The 27,751-nt window shown below is 39.9% G+C and overlaps 1 protein-coding gene across 1 annotated transcript in view; it reads left to right on the forward strand.

Moving 5' to 3' along the window:
* ADAMTS12 (ADAM metallopeptidase with thrombospondin type 1 motif 12) overlaps positions 1 to 27,751 on the forward strand; it is a 142,160-nt gene that overhangs the window by 90,630 nt on the left and 23,779 nt on the right. The window contains exons 13-16 of the mRNA XM_041490214.1: positions 8,959 to 9,092; positions 16,092 to 16,212; positions 18,829 to 19,073; positions 20,436 to 20,577. Of these exons, the coding sequence (XP_041346148.1) occupies positions 8,959 to 9,092; positions 16,092 to 16,212; positions 18,829 to 19,073; positions 20,436 to 20,577 (642 nt within the window). The remainder of the gene's footprint in view (positions 1 to 8,958; positions 9,093 to 16,091; positions 16,213 to 18,828; positions 19,074 to 20,435; positions 20,578 to 27,751) is intronic.

Consider the following 27,751-nt stretch of genomic DNA (forward strand, 5'->3'; position numbering starts at 1 on the left):
ACTCTGCTTTTTAACTTGCTTTGGAACAGCTAGTTACTAAATACAAGGGCAATCGTTATCAGTCTGCAGTTTGATTCTTGGGTTGTGCATAACTGTAAGGTGTAGATTATTCAACAGAATCACAAAATTGTTGGGGTTAAAAGTAATCTCTGGAGACCATCCATTACAACCCCCCCGGCCAAGGCAGGGTCACCTGGGGCAGGTGGCATGGGAACACATCCATGTGGGTTTGAATGTCTCCAGAGAGGGAAACTCCACCAACTCCTTGGGCAGCTGTTCCAGTGCTCTCCCATCCTCTGTGTAAAAAAGTTCTTCCACGTGTTGAGGTAGCATTTCCTGTTTTAGTTTATGGCCATTGCTCTTTGTCCTGACCCTGGGCACCACTGAAAGGCGTCTGGCACCATCCTCTTGGCACTGACTTTGAGATATTTATATGCATTGGTGAGACTCAGCCCCCACAGTCTGTCCTCACAGCACCTCACAGAGGTGGTCCAGTCCTTTAATCATCTTTGTGGCCTCTGCTGGACCCTGTCCAGTAGCTCCTTGCTTTTCTTGTACTGAGGAACCCAGAACAACCAGACTCTTCCCGATGGACCCCAGGAGCCCATTGGCCCTCCTGGCTGCCAGAGAACGCTGCTGGGCCATGGGCAACCCAGGTCCTTCTCAGCAGAGCTGCTCTCCAGCAGGTCAGACCCCAAACTGAGCTTGGGGTTATTCCTCCCCAGCAGGACCCTACACTTGCCCTTTTTGAACCCCATTAAGTTTTTCCTTGCCCAGCTCCCCACCATCAAGGTCCCATTGCATGGCAACAAAGCCTTCAGGTGGAGCAGCCACTCCCCACAGTAGCAGCAAACTTGGTAGCAATGTGTTTTTTAATGAAAAAATAAGACAGATAGGATAAGGAAGATCAGGATTAAACTTCCAGTTTCATTCGCCAGTAGTATTTTTCAGTTAATTGTTTTGTCAGCTATTGCTGGTTCTGAATTGGTTTCCTAAATTTCAGCTACTGTTTCCATTTCATGTAACAAATAACACCATTGAAGATGAACCTAGAGCAGGCAGACTTCCAGTAAAATTTCTGATGAAAGAAAATATGGTTGAGAGAGATTTTTTTAGAAGAAATCCCAGTAAAGCCATGACAAATGATAACAGCCTAACATTTAGGCCAAAACCAACCTCAAACAACATTTTCTGCCGTCACCTGTCATTGAATTAAGATTCCAGACCTCTGTTACTCAGGGTGTGCTACTGCAGGGTGCAGCGTTCGTTCTGTTTATGTCCTGTCTGTGACACTGCAACAGAACAGGTGGTTCTGCATGTACATTTCTTACAGAAGGTCTGCTTCTAAAGAACATTGAGAATCATGAGTCAAATGCTTACTGCACGCTGGAAGGCAGGGCTGTGCTCTGTCCATGCTGTATTTCAAATGGAACTGTTTGGAACTGTACAGACAAACCAGCTCTATTTAAAAACTGTGCTGCTGAGCCTGATATGTTTAATCTGGAAAATCAATTGCAAAATCCTTCAAATATCAAGGATATATTTTTTTTTCCTGTGGCTTGAGAACTTCTTGACTGTTTTCATCCATTTTCTCAGCAGCCAGAATTTCAGCATATATTTCCATGTCTTTCCCATTATCATGGAGGCCCTTAATGTTTTCACATTCCACTAGCAACATTTAAGGTGTTTTCCTGCTGCTAAACTCTTAAAGTAAAGCTGGCTTCCTCAGACAGACAGGCTTTCCTGGTAACACTCAAATAACAGAAAGCTGCCCAAATCCTGTGCTGATTCTTCACCTGACATCATTGTATGATTGAGGGTGGGTGGCTCTTGTGGGAACCTTGCTTCCAGTTTTGTCCAGCCAGAATTACGTGAAATACATCTGAGAGTTTTCCTCCCATCTCAGTTTCAAATATTCTTTCACATTCTTTCAGTGGCTAAAGATGTCCTGGCTAAAATACCCGCAGATAAGGTCATGAAACAGTGCTGTCTCTGAGAGACACAGGAGTTTGAGCCTTCCTTGCATGTGTATGTCCAGACAAAGCAAGACTTTAAACAAAAGCAAACCAACAGCCTTTTTAAACCCCCCACAAAAATGAGCTGATGTTTCAGGTCTCTGGAGACTTTACTCTCAATGTCTTCCATATGTAAACCAACCTTTGTCAGTTCCCTTAGTTACTCTCTTAACTTGTGGAATCCAATTTCAAGGATTTTTCACAGCATTCTGTTACTATGTTGTCTTGCTGTCAAGAAAGCTTTGGCTTTTGTAGGGGGTTAATCTTGCCTGGACACCAGGTGTCCACCAAAGCCACCATATTGCTCCCTTCTTCAGCTGGATAGGGACAAGAGAATGTAACAAAAGGCTTGTGAGTCAAGATAAGGGCAGGGAGAGATCACTTGCTGATTACCATTGGGCAGACTGGACTTGGGGAAATGCATTTAATTTATTAGAAACTAAATCAGAGTATAATAGTCATGGGAAACAGTATTCCTTGAACTTCTCCAACATAAGTCCTTCTCTGCAGTTCTTCCTGATCTGCTTCAGCATGGATTCTTTCCACAGGCTGCAGTCCTTCAGGAGCAGGCTGTTCCAGCATGGATCCCTAGTCTACGGGTCCTGCCAGGAGCCTGCTCCAGCTCAGGCTTCCCATGGGGTCACAGCCTCCTTCAGGCACATCCACCTGCTCGGTGTGGGCTCCTCCAGGGCTGCAGGAGATCTCTGCTCCCCCCTGGGCCTCCAGGGGCTGCAGGGGCACAGCTGCCTCACCAAGGGCTGCACCCCAGGCTGCCGGGGAATCTCTGCTCTGGCTCCTGGAGCAGCTCCTGCCCCTCCTCCTTCACTGACCCCATGTCTGCAGAGCTGTTCCTCTGACATATTTGTACTCCTTTCTTCCAGCTGCAGTTGTGCAGGTTTTTTTCCTCCTTCTTAAATACATTATCCCAGAGGTGCTGCCACTGTCACTGGCGGTTTGGTCTTTACTGGCAGCAGGTCCTTCTTGGATCGGTCTGATGTGGGCTCTGTCAGTCATGGGGGAAGCTTCTAGCAGCTTCTTGCAGAGCTACTGTGACAGCTACAGCTGGTTTGAAGCTGCCCAGATGAAATTTGCCACAACAGAAACTAGTTTGGCTAGCTTAGTTCATTAAAGAGTGGAAGTGTGGGAAATGGATTTGTCCATTACCAAGTCTCTAGGTAAGACAATGATAAGTAGGAGTCGAACTCAAAACAGGGGGCACCTGCCAATCCCAATCAATCCTGAATGCAGACATATCCTTGGCCAGTGGGCAGGGCAGCCTTGGAACCTCGACCAGTTGGTTGTTCAAGCACGGGAATTTTGAACCCCCTATAAAAGGGGACATCCATCAGTAAACTTAGTCTGTTTTGCGTGACCTTCAGTGTGTTCAGTTGTTGTGTGCCTGTCTCCAAAAATGCGACCAAAGGTGGTGACCTCTGATGTGACACAACACCTTCTGCTACCCCTGTAGCACCCCTGCTACCAAAGCCTGGCCATGCAAACCCTGTACAGCTCTTTGTTTTAGTATCAGGCATTTTGGATCTTCTCATGCTGCACTTGGGATATAAAGGGGAAAGAAAGCATAATTAAGTTTTCCCAAGCCATGAGTGCACATACAGTTTTTATGTGGAAGTGTCTAGTTGAGGAAATAGATTCCTGAGCCAGATATTCTGCGACATTTTAGACATTCTCTGTTCCTTCATCCCACTGGAAAAAAACAGTAGATTTTCTGGATAGTCACAGTTCTCTCTCCTGGCTTTAATTTCATAGCTTGTGTAAGGCAGTTACAGCAAATGTCACATACCTAAAGAGTCTTTTCTCTTGTGTAAATTGTAACTTCACAACATAACAAAGACATTTTTGAATAGCTTATGATTTAAGAAAACAACCAGCTTTAACAAGCAGTCTCACAGAAAAGCTTTAAGTCAATCTTGCTGTTTCCTAGCCTGTTGTTTGAGGTTTCACTTGAGAATTTTCTGGTTCAAATGACTTTATGCCTGTTGGGGAACTTGCATAGTGCTGTTATGGCATTGCTCTGGACCTCAGAAACCCATGTGCTCAAGCTGGAGCATCAGAGTACCCCTGGGAATCTTAAAATGATGGAGACCTCCAAGTTCAAGGGTGATAAACTATCCAGCAGCCTGAGCAGGATATTTTCTGAATTTTTCTCATGACCCAGGCCCCTATTTTGACACTTTGGGCAGACTTCAGTACACATCCACTTCTCTTTCCATCAGACTGACCCCGTGTTTATTTATTTCATACCATTTGACAAATTCCATTTATATGAGTCTGATAGCTTCTCAGGGCTTAGCTTCCATCTATAAGTCCTACATTAAATCATATAATTACCTTTATTTTCTGTATCAGTGCCAGGATCATTTAGTCAGTCATTAGGTCAGATAGGAGTTGTGTTAAAAATGTTTTAAATTTCATATTTCTTCCAAAAGATTTCTGTGTGTCAAATAAAATATCTTCTGATACAGTCACAAGGGCTGAGCTAACAGGATGAAATGTCCCTGTTTCAGAAATAAACTTCGTTTTGGAGTTCCAGGCTTGGTTAAAGTAATAAGTAGCTTCACCTCATCTTTTTTTCCCCCCCATTTTGTCTGTTTGGTAATTGTCTTTTCTAATTTTCTTTGTTTGGGATTTCCTCAGTCAATTTTGAGTTCTCACAGAGATGAGGGGTTGAAGAGAAGAGGCTCACCTCTTTTCTTCCTTGTGAAGTTGGGAAAGATACTGAAGCCTTATCTTCTTCTGACAGACCCGTTAATCACATCCTTCTTAGTCAGGTTAAGCTGGATCCCTCCTGCATGTGAACTCATGGGAATCAGCTGTAAGGTAAACAGATTTAAACTGGGAAGGAGATATGTTCCGTTCTACTTATCTTCATGTTGTTCTGTTTACACTTGGTGAATCTGAACTTTTTAACAATATGCGGAGGGGAGAAATATCACATGCCCAAATTTCAGGACTTTTACTCAGCTTTTCTGATTTGCTTCTTCAGTTTCGTTCTGATTACAGATAAGTCACTGGACCCTTAAGGGAGCTCTATGGCTTGGGATTCCATTTCATCTTCTATATATTAGGGAATTGATCATGTCTCTGGTCAAATCAGCAGCAGGTGTAAGATGTGGACACCATGTGAAAAAACAGGTTGTAATTTTTCTGGGCTGCTGAGTGTTGGTGGCACTTGTGCTAAAATCTTAAGTCCAGATGGGAGTAAGGCACTGGCAGAGGGATGCAGCCAGACTGAAGAAGGTTGACAGGAGGGCAGCGTGGAAGTGAGAAAGTCACTCAGAGGGACTTTTTACAGGGTTAGTAGAGATAGAACATAGGGAATGGCTTTAAGCTGACAGAGGGCAGGTTTAGATTAGCTATAAGGAAGAAAAATCTTTACAGTGAAGTGTTGAGGCACTGGCGCAAGTTGCCCAGAGAAGCTGTGGGTGCCCCGTCCCTGGAAGTTTTCAGCACCAGGTTGGACACAGGGCTTTGGGCACTGTGGTCTAATGGAAGATGTCAGTGCCCATGGCAGGGGTGTAGGATGAGCCTTAAGATTTCTTCCAGTCCAAAACATTCTGTGATTCTGTGATTTGAAGAACACAGATTGAGCAAAGCAAGTTTTGCTCTAGAAAGGAAAACGAGGAGTGAGTTAAATGCCAGCTACTCACTGGAACATTTAAGGAGTGTTTAGCATGTGTATGCTTGAGCTGATAGAGATATGTGGTCATTACTGAGTGCTCACAGATTGGATCTGGTATTTCATGCATATGCTGGGTTGCAGGAATTTATGTATATTTTGGCCTAAAAGTTCAAGGATTACAGCCTTTTTGTTAAAATCTCATCATGATTTAATCGAATTTGCTGAAGTAACTGAAACTGAACCAGCTGCTTTAATGAGCTCCTTCTGAACAACTAAAGTGCTCCTGTTCATCTGAGTTAACTCTTTTTAGATTTTGGGTCTGAAATAAGAGAAAAGGCTGAACTCAATGCAAGTCTTCCACCATTGCAGGAATTTTTTTTTTCTTGTGTGTGGGTTTCGTGTCGGCTCTGTGTTTAAAATATTAGGTATCTGTTCTTTGTAAAAAATATTAAGATATTGTTTTGGAGGTCATTGGCTGATTCTGATGCAGTTTATTTATAACCCTAGAAAAACAGAGCCAGGGTCCCTGAGCTCAACCATAATAAATAATAATGATAGGTAGATAAACAAATAATTTTAGATAGTGAATGCCAAATACAGTGCTAGTATAATTTCCTCAATGGTGACCTAATCAGCCTTTCTGTAGATGAAAAATGTAATAAATATCAGATATAATTGAGTTTTGGGTGGATAAGTAAATATCCTATAATTTCCAGAGGGGCTTCATAAAATACATCTAGAATAAAAAACAGTAAAGTTTGTGTGGGTTGAGTCTAATTTTAGATCAGTTAACACAATCAGGAAAAACAGGAAAGCTTTCATACATAGAAAGCATTTGCAAGTATGAAAGTTTGTGTGGTTTTTTTGGTTTTTTTTTTTTTTTTACATTTTATTTTGACTTAGTAAGGGGGTTATTTTTCTTTAAAAACTGATTCTGAGTTACAGATTTACAGCATCATAGTTATGGCAGGAGTTTGTCAGCACTGTCATTTTCTTCTTGTCTGTGATTTCTGAAATGAAATTGCTTTTTTTGTCAAAACACAGCTGTGAGGAGGTACAGATATCAAACTTCTGTTTGACATATTTCATTAGAAACAATGCAGAAGCTGAAATGTCTTTCTGTAAAATCTGTCTATCTGAGCAGGTAACAGAGTATCTGGAATTGTTTGATGCTCCTTGTCATAAACGTATTGTGCTTTGTATTGAAAAGTGCTACATTGAGAATGCAGGCAAGGTGAAGCAAAATTGAGAGCATTAAAGTAATAACTTTAGTCACACTGCCGTAAAAAGAATTCTGCAGACAGAATTAAAATCTCTTGTATCAATTACCATGACAGCTCTTATCAAAGCAACTGGTGGATGTTATGGCTGGCAGCTTTCACAGAGGGGCTGAGGGTTGGTGGGGTTACACACTTCATGTTCTTGCCTGAAAAACTTTTTTAGCTCCTCCTCCACTGATACTCTTGAACACAATTCACATCAGCTGGAATTCCACCAGCTGTATAACCATGGTCCATGCATGTGCTCTGGGTCTCTTCACTTGCACTTTGTGAAGGTGTTTTTGTTTGAGAAGCCAGAAACTCACATTGCTGACAGACCTAAGGTGTCATTTCAGCTCTACTGACAAGAGGGGGAAAAAAACCCTTCATTAAGGAGGTTTTGAATTTCCAGTACTGTTCTTGGTTTTTTATTTTTAATTTGTTTTTGTTTCCAGTCTGCAGTGTTTCTGCATGTTTACACAAATGAGATTCACAGTACCAAAGCTCGGGCTTTGCAGGATTCAGTTCTTAATCTGTGAGAGCTTTGAAGGGAGGAATTGCAGTCATCTTTGTGCACTGTGCGGTGTTGTGGGTATGTCGGTGCTGTACAAACCAGGGTAATGAGAGCAAATTTTCCTCCTTCAAAAGGATAAATCCTTTTGTTGGAAATTAATTAGTTTATTTGCATTATCAGAAGTTTGCATTTCTCTTCATTACCAAAAATTTCTTTAAACACAGTCCTTTCTATGACACAAACAAAGCCAACAAATGAGGAAAAGATAAATTCATCAACCAGGATGTGGAAGGCTTAGAGTTACCTCTGAGACCAAGGGGGCAGCTTCTGTCAACTCTGTCAGGCACAGGATAAAACTCACTCAGCATTAGCACCTCTGCAGCACAAAGGAAGGTAGTTTTAAACTTATTAAATAATGGTGCCTTGAAGTCACTACTGACTGGTAGGTTTAAGGCCCACTGCTTTTCTCAGCAAAGCATTTCAGGTTGCTGAGCACGAACAAATTGCTTTAGTGCTGCGTGAGGCTGGGGTCTTCGAATAGACCAAAACCTGAAGACAAGTCTTGTGTTGGTGTCCTTCATTAATATGATAGTGGATGATTTTTAATTCAGGCAGATAGTTCTGGTTCTGCTGCAGAGTTTTCAGAGAGTGTTACAAAGCCAGGGATTATGTCAGTCCTTGCTTTGATCCTAATTTCAGCTCTAACTGACAATTTATTTATCAGACTTGTGTCCTTCGTGTCTCTGATGTCTCAGTTTCAAGATTTCCCATTCACAAAGGCCAGTGTCTGTGAGACAGGGAGGTTGGTGTTTGGCTCATCTTACTCTGTAGATGGAATGGATTAAGGCCCTGTTCCATCACAGAAAATCTTGTTTCAGAGGCCACTTGTTGCTCTTGCTACAGCTTTTCTCCTCCCTGTTGCTTCTGTGGGACATCTATCTGAAAATAGCCTGAGGCTGTCAGACTTGCAATATTATCCCTATTTCATAAGTTGTCAAGCAGGAAAAAAAAAGTTTGAAATAATTTATTAAGTGTGAACAGGTAGAGGAAAATGATGAACAACAAGATCAGAAGCGGGCAGCTGACTGCTCTCTGAGAGAGGCTGACAGCAGTGATGGAAAGTTTAAATTACCTCTGGAATTATTCAGTAACCAGCTGATGGAAAACTTTCTTGTCAGTGTCCTTGGTAATCTCACCCCTTCTCTAGTGACAGCTGGATTTGCTGGTTTCCCATCCCTTTCTCCATCACAGCTGATGGCCTCATTGCAGCCTCACTCAGCAGTGGCTGCTGATGTGCCAGTGACAGAGAGCACGCAGGTGTGAGGGGACCAGCCTCCAGCTGCTTCCCACAAATCCACAAGTGCTGTTTATCAGGCCTGTGTCACCCTGGCTCTGCTCAATTCTTCTAATTCTGCCAGTTCTGGCAAGCAGCAGGGAAAGTGAGCAAATGGCTCAGCAAAGACCCTGTGCTTTGTGCTTCAGTGTCCTGCTGGTGTGTTGTCTGAGTGAGTGTTCCTGCTTTCCTTTCAGCAAACCCCTGTGAGCTCCACTGCCGCCCAGTAGATGGCCATTTTTCAGAGAAGATGCTTGATGCAGTCACTGATGGCACTCCTTGCTTTGAAGGAAGGCACAGCCGAGATATCTGTATTAATGGCATGTGTAAGGTATTGGGTATGTTTGCATGTTTCTTTCTCTACAATTTAATTTTAAAAAGTTATGGGAAGATGCTTAACTATTTTTTTGGTAGGACCAAGGCCAAGTACTCCATTTTATCACATATTTATAGCAGGTTTGTAGCAAAAGCTTTCCAAGTAAACATAAGAGTAATTTCTACCCTTTTTAATGAGTCTATTTGACTGACTGCTGATTACTTTTGGTGCCTTTTAAACCCTCTGTTTTTTTCCCAGTATTTTAAAACATCAGTTCAAGAAAAGCTGTTTCTGATTAGAAGTTTTCACAAAGTATTGTAGCTTTAGGGTTGTAATTGGTGTCACTGCTGTCCGTCGGGTTTTTTATGAAAATGTGATTTAACCATACATGTGTAGCTGTTCTGAGCTGTCTATTAATAGGATCAGACTTTGCAGTTGAGGGCAGTAAAAAATAATTTACAACACTGAACTGAGTAATGTCATACAGTGAGATAATGGGCAAACACAGTGTATATGGCTCAATAATATTGTGCATTGAAGAATAAGTATAATGGTCTCTGCATATTCTGTGTGTTGGTAGCAGATTTCCAGGATGATGTGTGTGTCTGTATGACATTTGAAGGAGTGTTCTGTAAATTCTGTAACCTCCACAATCTCAGCATTGCATTTAGTCACTTTCTTATAAATAAAATGAGTATTTTTTCTTGTAGAGGATATATTTACATCTGTGGTTTATTTCTTCGGATGGAGGGTTTGTCCTGTGCCTCCTTGAAGTCTAATAGCTTTTTTGCTTTTAGCATTTTTGGAAACAAGAGCAGGACTTGGTGACTTGGTAAACTACATTAGCTTACCCAGTATGGGTGTTGTGTGCCCCAAGCCACTTAATTGTATAAAAATGCAACTGGAAGGGACTTCAAGAAGTTGTCTATTTCATCCCTGTACAAATAATACTCCTTTTTGGACATTTTCACATTCTTTTCTTAAGGACTTCCAGTGATGGAAAATTCGCCTTTTTAATAGGTGATTGGTACACCCTCTTTTTAAACTTATTTCATTAGAATGACAGTGCCTCAGAGACCAGTAATAAAAGATGTGTTTTAAGCTTTCCTTGCAATACTTGCATTTATGAAAGGGAGTTACCAAGATCTTGCTTAAGTTCACAATGAAGAGATCCTGCTTAACTTTGCTGAGAGGCAGGACGGGCCTGTGAACTATGATGGTTTTGAATGGTTCAAGCCAGAATGAATCATATCTTTAGCATATTGAAACATATAGTAGATGTTGCATACCCTACCAGTGCTTTTGGACTTCACTTTTGAGAGACCAATTACCAAATTCAGAAAGGCTGTCCTTGTGGAACATTCATTTTCTGATTTCCAGTCCAGATGGACTGGGATCATTGTGATTAATTTTAGTTTCCATATGCTTTCTGTATTGAAACCTTGCCTGTGCAAGTTCAGATTTATACCTGTTTTAGAGATAGCAAGACTGAATTAATCCAAATTGAGAGATCAGAGATGAAAGAGAAGCTAATCTAATTGCAGTTTGTGGAGCCCAGGTGCATTTCAGCAATAACAGTTCTGTGGACCCAAAGATTTTCTGAGAAATTCCCCCCAGGGTGCTGTCGGTGTTGCTCATGGTGACTGTTGCTTCACATCTCGTGGCAAACAGATTCATTTGGAGTCAGGATCACAGAATGAACAATATAGCCATGCAAAATGAGACCAAATGATGAATAGGTAACCCAAATAGGTCACAGTATTGAAAGATAGCATGCTTTCATCTGAAATAGGTACCCAGCACAACACCTGAGGAGAAGCTTTTTCATATGTCATCTAATTTACTAGTATTTGAGTCCAGCTAGCTGAACACAATAGATATATTAAAGGTCCTGGAGAATAAGTCTGGAAATGTGTTTAGTGTAATTAGTCTGGCAGATCATTGTTGTAGTTTGATTGCAGCATGTTGATAATGATATAGAAAAGACATTCGTAAGTGTTAAAGCGCTGTTCTGGTTTTCAGAACTGTATCTCACAAGAGCACTTCACATTTGTCCTGAGTACTAAAATAACACTTCACTTTGGTCTGAAATTGAGAAAAAAATGATATTAATATGGTATGAGATCCGCTGTCTAAATTGCTCACATGTGATTGGCATGTAGAGTAGCTATTTTTTATCAAGTAAGTTTAGAGTTTTCCTACTGGGTATGTCATAACAAAATAGATAGATCCAATAAAGAATTTCATCTTCTAAATTCATCTGATTTTAGTCTGATTTTGCAGTTTGTCATGAATTTATTCAGAGCAATCAGAGAAACTGGTCTTTCTTTGATGGCTAAATGTGGATTGAGATGCTTCATTTTAGCTACCTGAGGTATACCGGATGCTTTCCTGGCTGGCCTGACAAAGCCACAATATGCATCTTCAAGGGAGAAGTGAGTACAGACAGACCACTGATTTCACTTGGTCCTTTTAATTTATCTCCTCTAATTTTTTGGAGGTGCTGCCCGTGCATCAGTGCTGAAGGAAGGCGTTGTGAGTGCTGAAGTGAGGTGTTGTTTGCACCGTATTCCTTTAGAACTTGTCGATTCAAAGACAAGCTAAAATTGTTAACTCATTTGAAGGCCTGGCCTATAAAATAGGTGGGTTCTCTCTCAACACTGACCATACAGAGCAGAAAAGTTCTGTCAGGAGATCTGATAAGATCTGTCAATAACTTAATCTCAAATCATCAAGCTATGCTATGACTAGTTCTTTTTTTTTACTGTATGTCTTAGCCCTCATTTTTCAATTGTTGTTTTCTCCCTTTTATTTGGGAGATCTTTAAAGCACATAGCCCATATTCCTGTGCTTAAATTATGCATCACAACTGCACTCTTAATTCTTACTAGGTGAGTCCAGTAAGAACAACCTTACTAGGTTGTTCCCCCAGTGTTAGTGAGTGGAGATACTGCCACCAGAGTATGGTTGTTTAGCACTGATAATGGGGATTTTTTATTAAGTACAAGCCATTTTTTATTAAATACAAGCCATAATCTAAAAGTGAAGGCTTACATGTACTTAGCACTGGAGTGTGCAGATGCTGAGAGTGGAGGATCTGGCATCTGTGATGTTTCTAGCAGCCATTCATCTCCTGCACAGAATTTTGATAGGCCTAAGTGATGTTCAGTCATGCAAATCTGTGGTAATTCACAGCTGTGACTGTGAAAGACTGACACTGTACTGGAGAATTACACAGCTGTGTAGTAGGGAAGGAACCAATTTTTTTCTGTTACTGAAAAGCAGATTGGATTTTTACACAGCTTGGATTTTTGTGCAGTAACTTCACCACTTCACACTTCAGCTTTCTCTTCCCACTGCTAGTCCAACAGGACATTTGATTCAGACCCATATAGACAAATTACAAGATAAATTGCTAACATCAGGACACCTTTCTTTCCATTCAAGGCAATGTCATGGCCAACATGAAGTAAATATGATTGCTTTGTTTGAAGACTTGTGGGGGAGACCAAAAAGGGAAGACTTTAAAGTTCAATATAGCATTCACATAATGAATATTCAAGCAGTACCCTTCAAGGCCATACCCTTGAATAACAGCAAGGACTTTTTATATCTGTCCCCCACTGCCAATCTGACTCAAAAGCCTCTCCCTCTGGAAATGGAAAAAGGCCAATATCTCTGGCTGTTTTCCCTTTAGTCACTGAGCAGCAGGAAATAAATTGTTTCTCCTTCCTGTAATTCAGCCGGGCAGTTCAGGTCATTACATCTGCCTCTGCACTGTGTGCTGTGAGCAGAAACAAAGCTGATCTCAGATGCATTAATAAAGGCTCTTGGTGAGTGGGACAATGGCAAAGGGCTGCAGGGAGGGATGCTAAGTTGTGTTGCCCATGCCATGGCACACAGTGGTTCCTGTAACGCAGCATGGTTCACAGGCAAAGGGTGCACAAGTACATGTGTGTATTAAGAAAATCAGAGCCTAATTGCTGCTGATATTCTTTCCTACTTTACAACCTGTATTAGTCTTCAGAACCCCTTTAGCAAGTGCTTGTCAGAAATTCATCATAGAGTCATATCATGGTTCAGGTTGGAATGGACCTTAAATATCATATAGTTCTGGACTGCAAGTGCACATAAATGGGTCATATTGACTTTCTGAAAAGTTTGAGGCATGTTGAGAAAATGCATCCACAAGAATAATGAGGAAAGCAAGTAAAAAGAAGAATGAAGCATCTTGAAATTATTATAATGGATGGCAAAAATAATGTGGTATTCACTGGAGTGATAAAGGAAAACATGGTCTGGAAATTAAAGTTCATGGAAATGTATCTGGAGTAAATGACTGCTGTTTATTCTGAGACATGAGAATATTGCTTCGTGATGGTTTTTAATGGCTTTGTAAGATGAGACCCTGCTGTTAGATGTGAAGGTCATGGCAGCACCAGCAGCACCCCAGGGCTGGGGAATGAAGCGAAGACTTTATTTACTGTAGCAGAGTAAATTGTCTGCCCTACCTCATTCTTGGGTATTCCAAAACCCCGGGAATATGTAGGAATGTTGCATGTATAGGTTAGGCTCATATCTGATCGGATACAAACTTCTATATCAGAAGAGCACTGAAACACAAACTTCTGCTGCTGTTACTGGAAGGCACAAAGGGATTCCCTTCACATCATAGTGATGCCATATTTTGATGCCATAGACCTGTTGCTAAAGGAAATGGCCAAGTGGGAAAGATCTGAGCTCATGGAGTACAGCCCATGCAGAAGCACTGATTCGCTAATCCCAAAGGCAGGGAAGGGATGATACCGTGTTGCTGCCATCCCAGTTAGAGCCAGGGCTGCAGCTGTTCTAATCAGAAGTAATTAGTTAAACCTGTGGGGCTTTTTTACACCCCCGCAGTACTTGCTAGGGAAATATGCTCAGTGATGTTCATTTCAAAGTATCTGATTGACAGTGTGAAAGAGATAAATTAATTCTGCGTGCAGCTGCTCAAACAAGAATGCACAGTAAATAAAGGACAGAAACCTTTTCCAAAACATGAATTTCCTACCAGAAAATGATAATTTGGAAAAAAAAAAAGTACAATTTGAAGACAAGTAATTTTTAAAGAAGTTCAAAATACAAGCTCCCAGCAGTGAATAATTATATTTTCTAACAGCAAAGCACAAGAGTTCCATCTTCAGACTTTGCCCATCTTTCTGTTCAAGTATTTATGTGCATAGTATAGAAAATAAACCTCAAATTCTATGACTCTCCAGTATCTTATTATTTCTCTGGTCTAATAATAAGCCAGATAGCTATGACTTCACTGTTTGCAGATGATTAACAGATGTACTAATAGTACAGTAGGTGTACTGTGGAATGCATCACTGAGAAAACAGCAACACTTCAGCCTCTCTAAATTATTAGGAAGTGTTAAACTGGTGCAGAGACAGATCTGAACTCCTGGAAAGATAAAGAAACCTCCTGTTCATGTAGCAGTGGTGTCTGTGCATTCTGAATAGTTGATTAAATCCGTCCCTGGTCAAATAGCTGCATACTTGGAGGCAAAAAGTTAGTTACCTTGCTAACATATCGTTATCTCTGTAGTCTTCTGTACTGCTCATAAGTGTGGTCCTTGGTGCCAGGATCTGTCTGTGTGCAAAACATTACAAAACCTTCCATTTTTTGAAAGTGGCCTTCACAGAAAGGAGGGAGAAGCTGAGGCTGCTGCAGAACTTTTTGACATGGCTGTGACTTTTCAGAGCTGATGTGAAAGGTGCTGAATATGAATTGGCAGTAAGTGATAGATGCATCTCTTTTTTGGAATCTTCTTTTAAGTGATGCAGTTTGGCACCATCTGTAGCTTGAGGACTTTCCTTGTTTCTGTTTCTCACAGTTTCTCTAATTGTTCATTAAATCATTGGCAGTTATACAAATGTTCAGGTATTTCTTAAGCTGTTATTATATAGAAAAATACTAGAAAATGCAGGAGCCTGTATACCTAGGTTAGTCTAATAGATGGATTTTCCTGTCAGAATCTTGCAGAAATATACAGTAGCTGATGTACTGAAGGTAAAATAAGATGAACATCAAAAGAGGTTCATATACCAGATTTTCATACATCAGGAGGGTTAGACAGGTTGGCAGGTATAGCACCTGAAAGCTTGAGAAAAATCAGAAAAAAACCTGAGAAAACCTGTTGGGGGTGACTTGATGATGCTGTATACCCTATCTCAAACCAAGACAAAACCTTGACATACTACCAGACTTCTGGCTATTCGTCTGTATCACAGGCCTCCAGGTATCTTAGATGTTATTAACAATCACTAAGAGTTGGACTTTATGCTGTGTTCTGCAATCTTGCCTGTTTTTGAAGAGAGGCAGAAAAAAAATCCCAAAACCAAATGCAAATTCTGTTGAAATTTAAAGACGTTAGAGCACAGAATTTTTGGGTTGAGCAAGGAAGTTTTTTCCTGACTCAGGATGAATGCATTCTGACTTTCTTCCTGTAGCAAGCATAAACTGGAAAATATTTTTTAATAGAACTTGACCCACTTGAGCCACTGTATCTGGACCCATGCCCCTGTGGTGACAAGCTGGGGAGTCATTGATGTAAAATTTCATGCCTACTGAAGAGTTTCTCTTTGGCAGGGGGATTGACTGTAGTAGAGGTTCTGTGCTGTGAGATGGCCACAAAAAGCTGGCAAAGATTTCAATTCTGTTACTGCATTGCATTCCCAGGAACCTGTGGATGGCTCTATGACATAAGAAAGCAGACACAAATCCTAGATATAGTGGCCAGTCCTACATAATGAGACCATTTGGGTGGCACATTTCTGTCTCAAGTGACTGGTCACTACTGTGTGTTTTGTGACATGATGATGGTTATTGTTTGTTGGTTTGTTTTTCACCTTGGTGTAATACACTATACAGGATATGTACTACTCCCCTGCTCAGAAGTGCAGTGATAGATGAGCTCTGAGTAATTCATTGTGGAGGCTGCATTTATTCTGACACTGTTTTTCTTTCTAGGCTGTTGGCTGTGATTATGAGATAAATTCCAACGCAACAGAAGACCAGTGTGGAGTTTGCCTGGGAGATGGCTCTGCTTGTCATACAGTGAAGATGATGTTTAATCAAAGTGAAGGATTTGGTAATACGGATTCTTCCTTTAAGTTTTTCCATTGGTGAAGTCATTTCTCTATGTAAAAATTATTAAAGTGCTTCTCATTGAAAACTGAGTGATTATCTGTGTGGGAAACTGTAAATGGGTGTTTCAGTGAATCATGCTTCTGCCAGAAAAAAATGCATGCTTTGTGCACAGTCAGATCTGGTCGTCATTGATCTGTAATGCTGTGCTAATGACCTGAGTGAAACTACTCTTTTCTCCTTGAAGCTGGAAAGGAGAAGCAAGTTCTTCAGTCCTTGTAGAGCTGTGCACACAGCAAGGGTTTCATTAATTTGTTCATGTCTGTTTGGGGAGCATATAGATTTAATTTTAATTTAAAAGGGAAGGATTAATAGCATCTGAGGGTTGCAAATTCACAGGTGTGCAGAAGCACCCACAATAAGGTTGCTCCCAGATTTAATGAGCTCAGTGTGTAGGTAAGACAGCTCACAATTTGACTGTCATTGAATCTTGGATCTCTAGATCCTTATCAAATGAAACCACATAACCAATAACAATTACATATACACCATCCACAGAATTTTAAACCAAAAATTTATTATGTTGAGTGACGAGCTCAAAAGCTTGCTGCTGATTAGCTTTCCTTTCAAAATCAGATAATGTTTATTGGGAATCAGTGAGAGGCTCTGGGAAATCAGGAAGTAATTTAGCTGGTGGGGAGGGCCAGGGAGAGGCAGAAGATGATATACTGAACAAATGAGAACTTCCCTTACCAGACAGTTGCAATACATTTAAAATAAGGTTTATGAGCAGCAGCAGGTGATTCAGACAAAAATAACTATGCAAAATCTTGAAAGGATATACATGCTTTTGTGTTGCAATAGAATACAAATTGGCTTATAGTTTTTATGCTTTGTGTTTCAAATAAATTATATTCTAATTAAATAGAAAAAAAACAACCAACCCAACCCTACTGTAAAAGGACACCAACATTGCAAAGCCAAGCTGCCAGGATGTGACATAATTAAGATTTTCCATGCTGTGTTAATTTGTCCTGGTTGTAAGTATGCCTTCTAATCAAGCCTTTAGTTACATAATCACACACTGTGTTTGCAACATGTCTTCTCGTCACTGAATAGATAGAACATTTGGGAGAATCATTAGACTTGGTTACTTACAATAGACCTAGACAACTGATTTCCGGAATAATACAAGTCATTCAGTGAGCTTCCAGATTTTCTTACTTCATTCACTTAGAAAAAACTGATTCACTTAGAAAAAAGTGTTTGGATTTCCAATCAGTCAAGGAGACTTGCAAAAGGTAACATTCAGAAAATGCTCCTTCTTAAACATCAGTCACTGGAAATCCATATATATAATTATATATTATCAGTCTAACTGGGAAAGACTTGAAGTAGACAGATTCTATTTTGTACCATAAGCAGCATAGGACATTTTTACCAATATTCATTACACCACAAAAGAGCTGCAAAGAAAATCAGATGTTGAAGACTCTCAGGCACTTTCAGCAGCAGGATGTTGTACAGCACATAAATAGTTCTGGTGGGAGGAGAACATTGATACTGAAGATTGCTTAGCATGCCCAGCGTGGTTTGTCTCACTCGTGTGAGTGAGTAATCAAAGGTGATAAGCTCATTTCACAAGAAAGATGAACAGGATGTGATTCTCAGAATTTAATTCATGACCTCAGAAAGGTGTGATGAGAACTGGGGAACTCATGTTCTGGTCTTGAAGTAAACCAGCACAAAGTGCAGCTCACACTCCCAGTGCACCAGCTTGTAACAATGTCATCCATCTAATTTCTAAAGCTCAGCTAGGGGGAATAACAAGAAAGCTACCTGTGTTTGTGTTCAAGTATCTATGTGAACTTCCTATTTTTACAATTTTGTAGTAACAACAATAGCAGCTTCCTGTAAGGTGAGAAGCACAGAGTCTGATGTCACATATTGCCTGTGATGTGAACAAAATTCTGTAATAGATGCTTTGGGTAATTCTTAACATACTGACCAAAAATCTCTAGATACCTATCCATGAAGAGCCCTTGAACTTTGTTACGAAGATCTGTAGTTTAAAAATATGTGCTGAATTTATAGTAGCAATTTGAGGCATTTGAATAACAGTCTTTTGTTATTGTTGTTTTTGTAAGGCAAACAGTCACAGAGAAGTTAAATGCCTTAAGAGAAGGTACATGGAATTCTGTGCATACCTGTACATTGGGTAAATTAACATAACATAAATGAAAATGGTTTTGCAAATTGAAAAAACCTTTCCCACAACAGACTGGCATTTCTCCACATTACAGTATGCCAGAGCCCTCAGGCATGGATATGGAAATATTGATGCTCACGTGTGGAGTAGATTTCCCCTGGCACAGCTCTGAAAGTCATTCACCTCTGCATTCCTTTTAAATGCCACTGGCATCGCCTAAACACTATTCCCCAACTGACACTAGAAACCCTGACTTGGAAAGTCACACTATTAACAAACTGAAATACAAGCTCTGTGGCAGCACATTTGTGTATTTTTTCAAGCAAAGCTGTTGTTTTAATCATCTTACAAATAAGTAAAATGCAGTGACATTTCTGTTGTTCACCTCCATAAATTTTTCTTGTCTCTTAGGATATGTTGACGTTGGGCTCATTCCAAAAGGTGCAAGGGGAATCAAAGTCATGGAAGTTACAGAATCGGGAAATTTCCTTGCTATGCGAAGCAAAGACCCAGAAAAATACTTCCTGAATGGAGGCTTTATCATCCAGTGGAATGGTGAATACAAAGTGGCAGGCACAATATTTCAGTATGACAGAACAGGGGATCTAGAAAATCTGACTGCTCCAGGACCCACTAATGAGTCAATATGGATTCAGGTAAACAGGAGATCAAGAGCAGAACCTGCTAATTTGCATGGCAGCAGAATGTGCTGGGGCCCTGGAAGTGGGGCTGGGAAAATATGTATGTTGGTCTATAAGCCACTGTAAATGTGCTGTCTTGAGAAAAAAACAAAAACAGTTGAGCTGTTTTGGAGAGAAATAAGCACCTTTCTTTGAGAGTAGTTCATCCTGCCTAGGGACACATGTCCTGTATTGCACTCCCATATTTGTTAAAGATTGGTATAATCCTGTGCTGCCGCTAGGACAGGGATCCTGCTGCCTGTAGTTGGTCAGTCCTTTGCCCAAACTTTCTTGTCTCTTTTACTAAATGTAACCAACACATGGCTGTGATGTGAACCAGATCCAGATGAAAAAAAGTTGTCACAAAAGGGGAGCTGATATCAGGCTGTGAACAGTGAGAGCTAGGGACAGCTGACAGCAGTGGCAGCTTACACAGAGCAAGGAGAGCCTACAGCACAACAGATGGGTTAATAGCTTATGGTAAGTGAAACTGACCCATTTAACATCCACAGAGGCTGATTTCTTTTGTTTCTTTCATGTTGCTTTATGGATTCTGACTTACACGTAACCAGTTTCTGTCAGTTCTGAAAAAATAATTTGGAATTGGCCTTTTGATCTTTGGAAGTATCTCTCACATGCTTCTTTGCATGTGTATCCACCATGCAATCAAAAGAAGTATTAGGGGTGTGATGGGAGACCACTTTCACACTTCGTCTGGTGTGAAGTTTTCTGGTGAGAAGACAAAACTAATGAGTGCTCAGACTTCACTTTTAGTACAATTGGGAGGAAGAGTAAAAGTTCATGGCTGAAGACTTTTTTTCCCTTGATGATGTTTACTTTCTCAGGTAAATTTCTTGAGTACCCCTTCCAACCCAATTCAGTTGGAATTTTTCTTCTTTATTCAGAAACACAGAAAAATGATATTAAAGCAGTGTCTGAATAGCATCTGTAATTTTCTGACTTAATGGTTGTTTTGTAACAGCTATTTCAGCAGGTAGTAAAATTATAATTAATAATGGGGATAGGCAATAGCTCTTAATCAGCACCATAGGGATGCTCTGGATGGACTTTGCATTATCTTTTCTTAGAGTCAGTAGAATACCAATTATGGTGACCCATTTATTCCCACCTGTGATTGCAGAAATGCATGGTAAACAACTGTGTCTTTGAAAGATTAATGTATGCCACTGTCGAAAAAGAAGTAGAAATTCTACAAGTCTGCTTCTCTGAATTGGTATCAGACTTTATGGGCAGCTTTAATTATTCCAGTTTCACACTTTGAGAGCTTTTGACCAGTAGATTATTAATCAAACAATTAATAAACCCCACTCTCTCCAGCTGCTTTTTCAAGAAACTAACCCTGGAATCGAGTATGAATACACTGTACGTAAAGAAGAAAGTAATGAGAATGAGATTGGAGAGCCAGAGTATTTTTGGCAATATGGAGAGTGGACAGCCTGCAGTGTTACCTGTGGAAGAGGTAATCCTTCACTTCCTTTTTCTCTTACTGTTTTCCTTCATTACAGCTGTAGTCCTCAAAGAGGTAATGCTCTTTAATCTGCCTTTGGTGGGAAATCAGATCACATGGTTTCAGAAATAATGTGAGCAATAATTTGTTTATGTTAAGTGGGGCAGAGCACTGGAACAGGCTGCCCAGAGAGGCTGTGGAGTCGCCTTCTCTGGAGCTATTAAAAATCTGCCTGGTTGTGATCCTGTGCAGCTTGCTCCAGGAGTCCCTGCTTTAGCAGGGGGGTGAGACTACATGATCTCCAGAGGTCCCTTCCAACCCCAGCCATTCTTTGATTCTGTGAATAATGTATTTTGACTCCTAAATAAAAATGTTTAAAATTATGTAAGTCAAATAGGTTTCTAAAACACCTGCCCTGAAATTCTCAGCTTCTGTGAAGCAAAATAAGAAGGTACAGTTTTCTTTCCCTTATATGTTTTTTATCAATACTGTTCACCATAGCCCTTCTTTCCAGCAATACAAATTTATGACCTACTATTGTTTCCCTTTTAAGTCTTTTCTATATAATAACTACAAAAAATTACTTAATTGCAATTAGTCTTGAGAACTTCCATGTCTTTGCCAGTTTGGCAATAGCTTGGGTACCACTGCAGTTATACTGTAGTTCTGTGCATCACTTTAGGCCAGACAAGCAGAATGATGACTGTGAAGCAGGATTTAACAACAGGTCTGTTGTGGCTTCTGGTAATTCACACAAAATGCTGGCAGGAGAACTTTCTCTGAAGTAGCTGACATCAATGAGATAAAATTAATATTTGTAGTAAATCAACAATAAGGATAAAGAGACCAGATATTTACAATAGTATTTTTTTTTTTGTCCATGTATTGTGGGAATAATTTTGAAAATGTGACGAAAAGCTTGTATATGAAGGGAAGTCTGAAGTTGGGAGAAAGGAATTGTAGCCTTCTGTCTGAATTAGCTCTTGATTTTCACAGAATTCTGGAGATACAACCATAAGCTTGTTTTTTGAAGATTCTGTACAGTGTGGAAACTGTACAGAAGAGTAGAAGATTAGTGTTACAACGAGACCAATAATATGAGAAAGACCTTTTCTAATGGTAGAGTTTTGTTAGTGGTTTTTGGTAATTACTTGGCAAAAGCAGTAATTACTGCTTTTTTAACTGCTCTGTGGAAGAAAAGAAAAAGGACAAACAAGTGTTGTAACAAACCGAGTTGTGATTCTAAATGTAGTGATGATTGCAGGAATGACATTTTTTAATCTCTTCTGCCAGGGAAGACTCTAAAATAATGCATTTTCAGTGGTTTAAACAAAAGGCATTTTATGACTTAATTTTATAAGATTAAAAGAAGAACTTTTAGAAGCCTAGTATAAAATATCCCATCCCAATTACATCCAAATATTATTTTAAAATATTTATATATATATATAATCAACATATTACAGAGATGTGTGTTCATTCATATATATGTATGCTTGATTAGATAGATGTTGTGATATTTTTTCTGGATTTTTTTTGGGAAGAGTCTCTCAGCACAAAACTTTATATGCTTTCTAATGGGGAGACACCCACCATTTTCTTTAAATAGGTGCACAGAACAAGTGGTTTTGCTTAACTGTGTTCTGTAAGTTTATTTCTGATACCTGCCTTGTTCTGAGTCATGTTTAATGTAAAAATTGCTGTGATAAAAAGGGGATTGATTTAGTAGACTGTTTGTTATGCTGTTTTGAGGTTCTTTTTACATTAGCTGCAGTTTTTCCAGAACTGTTCTCACTAGGTAAATTGTAGCCCTGTTTACTCTCTTCTGGCTAACAAACTGTGTGATGTGGCTTTGATTTCTGCCCCATGGGTTACTTAGATAGGTAACTGTGGTATGTGAGGTTTTTTCAGTTCTTACCTACTAATTGGCTTCCTCTGTTAGCTGCATTTTTGCTCTTAATAAATGTTTTTTAAGCTTACTGCCTTTGTGTAAGTAGAAATCATGTGTTTCAGACAAGATTGTGGACTTGGGGGCATCAGTTGGAAGGGAAACCGAGAGGTGCATCCCAGTTCATGAAGGGCACAGACACCTCACCAGTTCTCTGCATTCCTTCATGGACAGAAGAAAAGAAATTAATAAACCTGTAGCCCTCTCTCCCCTGAGATATAGGTGTTTAGAGAAGTAACTGTACAGGTCTAAAGAGGGATGTAGTTTTCTGATGCAGTGATGCAGCCAGGATATTGTCTCTCACTCCCTGATCATTAAAACAGAGAAATCCTGGCTCCAATGCATCACTTGGAGTGGGAAATCTGATAAGCCAATCTGCCTGCAGCTCTCTGCAAGTTCACATTGTATTTGGTTGTGCTCTGGCCATGGGGATGTGGACCCGCATCACTGCTCAGAGCACCACTGAGGTTGGAAAACACCTGCAAGATCAGGGAGTCCCAAGCCTTGACCAAACGCGACCTCATCAACCAAACCGTGGCCCCAGGTGCCATATCCGGTTGTTTCTGGAACACTCCCAGGGATGGTGACTCCACCACTTCCCTGGGCACCCTGTTCCAATGCTTGACTACCCTTTCAGTGAAGAAATTCTCCCTGATGTCCAACTGACTTTCACAAAACTTCCTTCTGACTTCCTCAAAACTTCCTTCAGGCTGTGAACGATGCAATCAATTTTATGTGAATGTTCACTCTGTTTAGATTCAGAACTTACTGCTGTTGGCAGTAACACTTGTTGTACCAAATCACTGGCATTTGAAGTGTTTTGAGACGCTTATAAGATAAAAGTGCACTGAAGTAGACAAGATCATCTTCTGCTATGGGTGTGCTGCAGGACAAGTCTTATTGAAGATAAGCCTACAGAGAGATAAATAAGAAAAGCTGTATTTATTTAGCCTAATGTTAGTAGTAAATAGCTTTTAAGGGATTATTGCAGTTACCATTTGGTAAACAATAAAACAATATTTTTAGGATAAAAAGGGGGACCAAGAAAGATGAACTGCTGAACTAACTTTGACAGCCACAGCCAGTGGGAGAAATTGATCCTTACCTAGACTTCTGTTCTCTTGTCAAACCTGGACCTGCCAAAGATCCCGCACAGGTCCTTTCATCACCACTGGCCAAAAACACAACAATAAATTCAAGGGTACTTCAGCCTTTGGTAGCCACAGAAATCAGAACAATACAAACAAATGCTTTCTGGAGCCAAGAAAGAACATTTGCATTAGGGAATAAGAAATTCCCTAGGCAGGGCAATGAACTGATGCAGGAAATTTTCATCAGTCCTAAGAAAAAACAAAGTGATTTTAGCCCTATGCAGCTCTTGTGCATGTGCAGCTCTTTATCCATGGGAAATGTACCTGGAAAAAGTCCCAGTGATGAATAAGAACTTTTAGAGTAAAGCTGTCTCTTTCCAGAATGAACTCAGGACAGCTCCCAGATTCTTCACCTCAAGGTTACGCCATGCCATGCCCTGTGCATCATATGCATATCCTTCTCCAGCTCCACTGCAATGGAGAAACAAAATATTCAAATGTTCTCATGGCTTCTTTCATTTCCTTCATGTGCTTCCATCTATTGTAGTGTCAAAGAAGGTTGTGGCCAGTCTACTGTAACACCACTGAACAGGAAAAAAATATACTGAAAAAATCAGTGCTTTCTGTGGCAAGTATACCTAATGCTGCATGCAGGGCAAAGGAAAACACACTGCGATACCTGATATTCTATTGCAATGTATAAAATAGATAAGCAGTTACATTGCAATCCAGTTCACGGCAAACAAGCACCAAAGGAGATAATTTGTAGTAAAAGTCATAACCCTTTCTCTGTCCTGAGTGCAGGACAGGTTGAATCTCTTCCTGCCATTTGCTTTGTGCTGAAAGGAATTGCTTTGCAGTCAGAATGTGTGCACACTGCTGCAAACTACTGCAACCTCTGGACAAGAGCTGTCCCACCAGAGCCTGCTCTCAAGGCAGCAGGCAGAGAGAGCCTGTAAGCTTTTCTACATGCATATTAATTTAAATGTGTCACTGAGGTTCTTTTCTAGACCAACTACCTATTATTCCTCCTTTAAATAATCATGGAATGGGTTATATTGGAATTACAAGTATAAATACTTCCTCCTTGTCTAAAGGCTTTGGTCTTGTTTCTTAGAACCAGCTTTGAGTGGCATTAAATGTTACAAAAAGCATAGCACAGCACAGCTGCAACGACGGGAGCATATTAGCCAACATCAAAACTTTGTTTCTCCACAGATAGTATTGGTAATTGGCAGATTTTCAAAGCTCTGCTAAAGGACTTAACTCTAAGATTCTTTTTGGGGTTAACTGTTATGTGCCCTCTAAATCCTTCACAACTTTTGTAAAGGCCACTCTGCAAAATTATCTCCAAGTGTTCCTACACTTTTAATGTTGGTTTTAGAGTACAAAGGTCACTGTTTCCATTCACTGTTGTGTGTCTGAGTTTTATAGCACTGCAAGTGTAAAGATTGTCACTTGTATTCTGTGCATAACTTGTGTAGGCACAGAATATAATTTGCTCATTCAAATACAAAGTGGACTCCTTGCAGACTATCTAAGTGCACAGCTCAATTACATGTTCAAATGAGCTCTAAATTCAGATATGTGTGTTTCTCATACACCTTTTATACACTTGCTTATGATCCTTAATTTCTGTTGTTTACAGCCCAAACTGAGGGCTCTGCAGCAAAAAGATTTCTAATCTCTCTTTCAAAAGCCTTTCACACCCAGATGACTTTGAACTGGTACCTTTCTTTGCAAACCAAGTGAAAAATCAAGGTATGTGTGGGTCAGCCTCACATCTAAAGAGTCCTGCATTAGGGATGAAGTGTCACAGAGAAGTAGAAGGAATCTCTGAGTAAATTTAGTGAAATGAAGATTATTCTCTGATCTGATGATTATCTTTCTTGGTTTCTCCTATCTTTCCTAGAAATACCTGTAAGGTTTTTTCACAGAACTGAGATAGTACACATCAGTTGAACTAATCAGTATTGAGTTCAGAAAGAAGTAAAAGTGGTGAATGGAGGAAAATGAGCTACCTCTCAAAGCCATTCAGAAAAAATATTTAGGTATCAAATTTTACTGAGATTTCAGTATATTTAGAATTTTTAATCATGGCTTAAGTAAGATATTACCCTCTTAACTTGTATAACTGTAAATACTTGCTGGGGCAGGGTCAGTAGTGATAGTTGTCTTCTTCTGCAGTGTTTTCTGGTTCAACTTGCTCAAAGTGATAAAACCATTTCATTATGTCATAGCATGTAAACCTACATCTATATGTGTGTGTTTCTATATGCATATAGGATTCCTTCCAACTTTGGAGCTGAGCTGCCAGAGATTTTGAAACTACAGTGGGAGTTCACATAACTTTCATAAAGAGGTTGTTTATTAGAATAAACTAGTTCATTGATGTCAGGTGGTCATTTATGAGAATGTACAGCTTCAAAACAAAACCTTTTGCAAAGGTTTATAGGCGCTTTAAAATGAATTGCAGCAGCTGAAATGACACTAAAATTTATCAAAGCAAAGATTTCTTGTTGTTTGTATTTGGAACAACAACATATCATGATTTTGAAAGTAACAGAAACATTTCCACTGGCTGATTTGTTTTCAGCTAGCAGAAAGTTTGCTGAATTTTCTAGTCACATTTATACCAGGGCATGAAAGAGAGCACTGCTCCCTGGGAGTTCTGCACTGAGACAAAAGACTTTCTCCTGTTTGAAGTCACCTATGAATGTGAGATCACATGTCCAGGCTTACTTCAGTCTTGCAGCTGCACCATGGACCCATGGACTGTTGAATGCCTCAGTCCCTTAATCTTCCCTTACAGGTGACACTAATCACAGTTCTAGAAGATCAGCCTTCATATCTGACTGGAGCAGAGTCAGTCATCAAATCTTGTGCTGTAGTCAGTAATTGTGTTATATGTCTCAGAAATCTGAAAGTAATCAAAAAGTGAAAGCATTTCCTCACATACCTGATGTTCTCAGGTGGTAAAAAAAAAGGATTTCTATGAAATGACCCAAATACGCATGCAAAACTCTCTTCTGTGTTCTTGACCCAGTGCAGGATTGATGATTGGATTTGTTGATCCCACAGGGCTTTTCCAACCTTAACATTTTTATGATGCTCTGAGTATATAGAGGAATATATTACTATTTCCCAATTATTTTCTATGGATTGCTGTTCTTATCTTCCATGTAGTTTCCCACACTAGTTATTAGGAGGCCTGAGGAAAGAAAAAGCTTGTTTCCTAAACATACTGCTAAATAGCCTAACACTTGTCCTTGGTGCCATAACAGTGCTGTTAGGCCCTGTGCATCCCAGAAGGAAGATAAAAGTTCTAGAGATGCAGTGATCTACCAGTGTGTATTAATTGTTGTGAATAAATAGAACAGTTAATTAGAGTTAATAAATGATTTTTCAGTCTTTTTAGTCCTTAAGATTTGTTTGGGCTATTTTAATGCCTCTATATCAGTCTCACTGCAATCTTTCAAACTGTAATATTGCAATGCTTTTGTTTACATTGGGTTGCAGCAAGAGATCTACCTCAAATTATTGCAGAACTATGGGGGAAGCAGGCTCCTGAAAACTGGCTTTCTTTAGATTCACACTAGGTTAATGTAGTATTTTGGTTCATGTTTCCTTCTGTTAAATAAGTGGGGTTTTGTATAAATGGAAATTATAGGAAATAACCCAAATGGTTTGTTTGGATTTTTTCTGTGTGTCTCTTCATCACTGTGCTTTGCCTCTTGTGCTGAATGTTGTGTATTATTTACTTAGAAAACAGAAGACATTTTTCATCATTGATTTCAGTCAAAATGTGCACCAAAACTTCTTAAAAGTTGAATTCACCTTAAAAGTCACAGGATTATTCTGTGGCTCTGCTTAAACAGCCTTCCCAATGAGCAGAGGAAAGGTCAGCAAAGCCAGGCTTGCTGTGAATAGCCTGATGCTGCTGCTGTTTCCTCTTGTCTGTGGGTAACTCGAGAACCCTCCATAGCCATTTAAACCCGCTTGAGCCCTTTCTGAGGCTAACAAATACATTAAGGAAAGTGCTTTCTAATCTGTCACTTGAGCTCTGATCTGATCCAAAAGAGCTCCGCTTAACCTTTTCAGTTTGACTGAAGGATGCGCATACCTGGGGATTTCTGCAGTTCATCCC

This window comes from Pyrgilauda ruficollis, unplaced genomic scaffold (assembly GCF_017590135.1).
Source record: "Pyrgilauda ruficollis isolate IOZ18807 unplaced genomic scaffold, ASM1759013v1 scaffold120, whole genome shotgun sequence".
In the NCBI taxonomy this organism is placed as follows: Eukaryota; Metazoa; Chordata; class Aves; order Passeriformes; family Passeridae; genus Pyrgilauda; species Pyrgilauda ruficollis.